The sequence below is a fragment of the Morone saxatilis genome, unplaced genomic scaffold (genome assembly GCF_004916995.1).
Source record: "Morone saxatilis isolate NCDOM2014 unplaced genomic scaffold, NCSU_SB_2.0 Contig17, whole genome shotgun sequence".
Lineage (NCBI taxonomy): Eukaryota > Metazoa > Chordata > Actinopteri > Moronidae > Morone > Morone saxatilis.
The window spans coordinates 6549429-6555428 of record NW_023339729.1 but is presented as its reverse complement, the minus strand read 5'-3'; the positions used below and the strand labels follow the sequence as shown (position 1 = coordinate 6555428).

General features: G+C 40.8%; 1 protein-coding gene across 3 annotated transcripts in view; it reads left to right on the top strand.

Moving 5' to 3' along the window:
- Positions 1-20: 20 nt before the first annotated feature.
- The window catches only part of dok7 (docking protein 7), a 24739-nt gene continuing 18759 nt past the window's right edge, over positions 21-6000 (top strand). For all 3 annotated transcript variants that reach the window (XM_035661084.1, XM_035661083.1, XM_035661082.1), the window contains exons 1-5: positions 21-132; positions 249-294; positions 1004-1092; positions 1814-1964; positions 4353-4553. In XM_035661084.1, the coding sequence (XP_035516977.1) occupies positions 79-132; positions 249-294; positions 1004-1092; positions 1814-1964; positions 4353-4553 (541 nt within the window). In that variant the 5' untranslated portion in view covers positions 21-78. The remainder of the gene's footprint in view (positions 133-248; positions 295-1003; positions 1093-1813; positions 1965-4352; positions 4554-6000) is intronic.

Sequence of the window (6000 nt, the reverse complement as noted above, 5' to 3'; positions counted from 1 at the left end):
TGTGTGTGTGTGTGTGTGGACTGGGGGAGAGGTGCAACACACACACACACACACAGCTGCTCGGAACCATGACAGAAGATGACGGATACAGTTGTCGCGGAGGGACAAGTCAAGTTTAGAGATGGAAAAAAGGTTAATTCCTCTAACAATCCTCTTATTTTTGAGCTTTAAAGTGTGTTTCCATACTTCAGGACCAACTACAGGAACATTTTTTGACATTTACTAATTCTTTACTAACTTCTCCACAGTGGAAGACTCGGTGGCTCGTTCTTCGGAAGCCCTCTCCGGTCGCAGGTATGTGGCAAACCGCTTCTATCTTATTTTTTACAATCAGCTATATTAATTCTGGGTTGGCCTGTTTAACTAATCACAATTTGTGAATTGGTCTTTTGGCTGTGCGCCACGGGAGCGCATAACGCAACAAATCCGCGTAAACACGTGAAAATGTTACGCAATACTACAGCTGAAATGATCGAAAAGTTTATTTACAGTAATTGACCAAGTCCACCTTTAAAGAGTGTAAATAAAACGATTGCTCTCATTGCCATAGTCTAACAGAGGTTTCTCTCTGCAAGCTTGGCCGAAAAAAAAAGCATTTCTTTAAACTGGATTGAGTTTCACTTGAGATGCTGAGAGGACAGACATTGTGCCTCTCACCATACATAAACATATGGCTCAAGCTGTAGGCTGATGCTGTGTCCTTGGAGAAACTGGGTAGAGTGGTGGGAGTACTGTTGACTACTCTGCTCTCTCTCAGTGGGTGTATGTGTGTGTGTGTGTGTGTATTTGTGTCTTGACTTTCATCATCAGCTGTGCCAACGGATCAGTTCATTGTTTTAGGGTTTGTTATGACAGCTGTGCTATACACACATGCTGGCATGCAGCAGAGATGACAAAAAAGTGGCACTGTTGTTATTCTGCTATTAATTACAAAATTGACTTTTAAGCTTGTCAGTGTTTAAAGCTTCCCGCTCTGTGTGTCCGCCCTCTGTGTCTGCATTAGACTGTCTGACTCTGCTGGTGTATAAGGAGAAGAAGAAAGGGAAGGAGAAGGGCAGCGGCAACAAGGAGAGGCTCAGTGTGACACTGGAGGTACGCTCAGCAACAGGAGACCAGAAGCACTCAACAAGCTTCTCAAGTGCAAGTTTATTACAGCTTTTTAGTGTTGTTGCATCACACAACCAGCCAGGCTTTCTGCTACTCTCACATGTACAAGGGGTGGACCAAATAATGTGAGTACCACATGAATGGATAAGGTCTTGAGGTGAATCACAGTAGATTGCCCAGATGGGAGAAGCAGCATTAAACAAAAAGGAACACGTACACAAGCTGAAAATAACCATCAAGAACGAGACTAACTGGGACAACCACCTATATAAAATATATAGGGAGCTGGCCCCAAGTGTGACCCAGAATATCATACATAAAATTTAAGTATGAACAAATTCCCCTAAACCATGTGATCTAATCTCAGTAAAGTGCACCAGACCAAAGGAACCAGAAAGTCACACGGTCTACTGCAGCATTAATGAGATTCCTTGATATCTGAGATAGTTTTATGTTTTTTCTTTGTTTCATGCTTCCTTTAGCTTCAAAGGTATCCCAACCCAACATCAGAATTTCCTTTGGAGAAATCCAACTGACCCCAATCAGCAGAAAAAACCATTTGATTTAGGCTAATAGGCCTGGTGTCTAAGTAATATTGCTAAGAAATAGTGCAGCTATTGCCTTTGTGATAAAAAGAATACAGAATAAAAGAGACTATTGGTGATACAATCTAAAATGTTCAATTTCATTTACTCTGCTCCCTCAGGGGATCTGTGGCGTGGAGCCAGGGACCGGGTATGACGGGGTATCCTTCACTCTCTCCATCCTCTGTCTGGCGCACACGCTGGTCCTGGGCTTCAACAGCCGAGACGCCCTGTTAGCCTGGGATGCCCGCATACGCTACAGCCTGGGAGAAGGTCGGTGCTTTGGCATTGTGTGGCTGTCACAGTCCTTGGTTCAAGATGAGAATGTGTGACGGGTCAATGGGCTGAAGGGGGCTCACTGAGCTACATGCATGCATTTCCCTGATATACAGTAAAGTGCATTTTGAACATGATATTGTCGGTTCTTACTGGCCTTAACATGTAGTAAACCCTAACTGTGGTCACATGTACTGTATGTCCAGCAAGAATGTGTAGTACATGAAGCAGTGCTGCAGAAAGACACACTCCACTGGAGGTCACTGGCTAGAAGGGATCAAAGAAATCACAGGAATTACACAGACCGATAAGATCTGACTTCCATCACTCTGGTTCTTCTCTATCTGAAAAATCAGCTGTCTCAACTTCACAACTTTCTGTTCAGAGGAAAGTGGCAAGCAGAGGGGAAAAGGAGAAGTATAAGAACCACACAAAACTGTATGAGTGAACTATGCTGGATAGAGTTATACAAGTTATGAGGTTTACTTAAAGATCCTCTCCAGACATGTATCATGACATATACAAATAATCTGCTTGTAAAAATAATATAATAATCTATAAATATGCAAATTTGTTATTATTAGTTTTCCTGCTGGACACAAGATGTCTCCTACTTTACTGTAGATTCCATCAGTGGATTCCTCAGTGGATGTACACTCGTGGCTTCAAGTTTATACATTACACTGTACAATTTGCATACTGGACCAGGATGTCACAAATCATGCTTGTGGGTTCCGTCAATGTGAGAACATCCTTCTAGTGTCAAACTGTGCACATACAGTCATTCAGCACAGAGAAGCTCAAACATCCAACTTTCATTAATCAAATCCCCCCCCCCCCCATTATCCTTTAAGAAGAGTGAAAAAGTCTGCTCTCTAGATGCAGTTCCAGCCAAACAGCTCAAAGACCTATTAAACACAAGCCTTTTATCTATTGTTAAAAACTGTGACTTTCAATTAGAAGTTTGCAGAGGTTCACCGAGGAAACTCTTTACAAATAACTTCTTACTGCCTGTCCAAACTTTTTTTACTGTCTTATTGAGAAATGTTCTCTTAACCATTATGAATTTTAATAACATTTAAATAACTTCAGCCTGATTTTCAACTGTACTTTAGTTCAGGCTGTGAGTTGAATGACATCTCTAGGCAGTACTGTCAGTGCTTACATTTTTTATATTTTTCTGAATAGGTAATTCTTCCCCCTCCTCCTCTTTCCAAAATATAATCTGCAGGATATTTTCGAGGCTCCATCCTACCTCTTAATCATATTACCCACAAGCAGTCTGTTCCTCCATCACTGTGAATGTCACATAATTTGATCTCCCCTTGAAACCCCCAAACTGCAGTTTTCTTGATATTAAAAGCTCATGTCACAGAACATTTGCTGTTATTTTCAGTCATCCTGACTGTAAAAGTTACAGCACACCAAATATTTTACCTTCCCATGTAAAACCCATTGCTAATAATCTAGGGAGGCACTATTAAAACAAAGGTTTAGTAGTTTTAAACGTATCCACCACTATATTGATTCATTCATGCATTTATTTCCTCTTTACCCAGCAAAAGTTTATTTCATGCCAGCAGATTGTCCACAATGCTGCTGTAAAACTCCTGTCTTTGGCCAATGTTGAAACCATTTCACCTCAAATTACCCATCTTCCAAATTGTACCAAAGCAGACAGATTTTTGACCCTCAAGGCAGCTTTTTGTTTTACATCATTTACATAATTTAACATTTGCTTGATCAGTAAACCAGCACAATGCATTATGTAGTCCCCAGCTTGCTGTTCCTCCCTGCAGTCCAGCGAAGTGAGCTCACTCTATTAAGTCTCTATATACACAATAATAATAATAATAATAATAATAATAACAATAATAAAAATCTGTTCTTGTTTTTAAAGCTTGTATAAAAGACTGCAAATACTTTAAGAGTTATGGTTATTATTATTATAAGCTCCACTGTGTGTGTGTGTTTGTAGGTGTGTGTGTGTGTGTGTGTGTGTGTATTTATTCATTTATTTTAAATAAATACAGTATAGACTGTTTGGCTGTGCAAGGGAGAGATAGACCTTGGCAAAGAAGAAAATGTACCATCTGCACACACTGAGCAATAACAAATTGCAGCCAGCAGAGCTTGAAGAAGGGCTTAATCATCATTACCATAGCCATCACTTACATGTGTGAACATGTACTTGCACGTGTGATATGCCCTGTTGGTTTGTTTTTATGTTCCACCTCATTTGTTGTGTGATTGATGTGCTTTATGATCAATGATGCTTCAATTGTCTTTAAAGTCATTATGACAGAGAGCTGGTGAATACCACACACACTCCCCCTTTTTTTTTTAAAACGTCTTCTCTCCTCTCTGTCTCTTTCTCTCCTTCAGTCCACAGGTTCAATGTCAATGTCGAGCCAGGTACCAAACTGGAAAGCGGCCCTGCCTCCCTCCACTTGTGCAACAACTTACTGGTCCTTACCAGAGGCGTCCCTCCTGTCGTCATTGGCCACTGGAAGTTGTCGGCGTTGCGTCGATATGGTGCAGTGCCAAATGGCTTCGTGTTTGAGGGAGGGACTCGCTGTGGATACTGTAAGTAACTTGTGGACTGAGAAGGTTTTTCTGCTGTTTGAGTTTAGATACTGTGGCCTGCAGCCATAAGGGGCAACACTTCAACACTATACTGTAGCTGAAAAACAGCTTTGGACAATGCACAGTACGTCACATGCTTGACTCTGTTCTGTTGTTGGTGTATTTGTGTTATTTGAGGGTAATTGGTCAAAAAGTTTGATTATGTAAGGTCAAGGTTATTTCTACCAGATCTAAATGGGAGCATAATAGGTGAAATAAATCAATGGTTAACATCAAGGCTCTTTCTCATTTAACATTCAACATTTAAGATTTAACTCAGCTAACACAGTTTGTTTTCCTATTGCAAAGCAAACAGAGGGAAATATACCGTTATACCTTAAAGGACCAGTGTGTGGGATTCAGTGGCATCTAGCAGTATAGTTGCAGATTGCTACTCCCTCGCTTCACACTCCCCTTCCAAGCATGTAGGAGAAACTAATACTAATGTTCCTTTCTAGAGCGAGTGTTTGATTTGTCTGTTCTGGGCTACTGTAGAAAGATGGTGTTTCAACATGGCGGACTCAATGGAAGACGACCTGCAGCATCTGTAGATATGAACGGCTCATTCTAAAGTAACATAACACTTCTTATTTTCTGGTGATCATACATAGTTATCCATATTATATTCCATTTAGTAGGGCCCTGACTAAAGATTTTCCTAGATGATGTATAACAGTTACTTACAAATCAAATGGCTACAAACTCACATCTCTCCATCTCTCCCTTCACTCCTCTCCTGTACCTGTGTGAACCCGCTGTTCCTGCTGGACAGAGCCGCTGTAAATCACCAGGGGCCTCATTTATAAAACTCAGCATAGATTCCATCCTTAACACAAGAAAATATTCAGATCCATAAAATCGAGCGCACACTTTTCCATAAATGGTCAATACTTTATGGTTGCAGGTAAGGGGGCACAGGGGGGAGAGCGTGCGCCAGAGTTGTGCTACGTCTCCAGTGTGCACAGCTCGGCCACTGTGTCCGGTCAGCCAGGACCCAAATTGCTTTAGTATTCTTGTTTAGCCTATGCATGTAGTGGTAATAATAACTATAGGCTATAAACAATTAAGGGCATGCACAAACTGAAATGTAGCGATGATGTGCATTTTATATTCCATGTATTTTTCATGAGGGTCTTTAAAAGATACCCTCAAATATTGAGAAAACAGGTTCATTTATTAGTTGCTCTGAGCCTCAATGATGGTGGGGCAATAAATGACCACAGAAAAAACAATCAGTTTAGCTCTTGTCACATGCATATGTACAATTAAATGTCCTCTCATGCCTGTGTAGGAAATACAGGAAGTCAGTAACAGAAGTAAAAGATGCAGGTGGAAGACACAACAAAAGACAACAAACGAGTCACAGTATCCATGAGAATGCATTCAACCATTCAACTGACTGATTTTC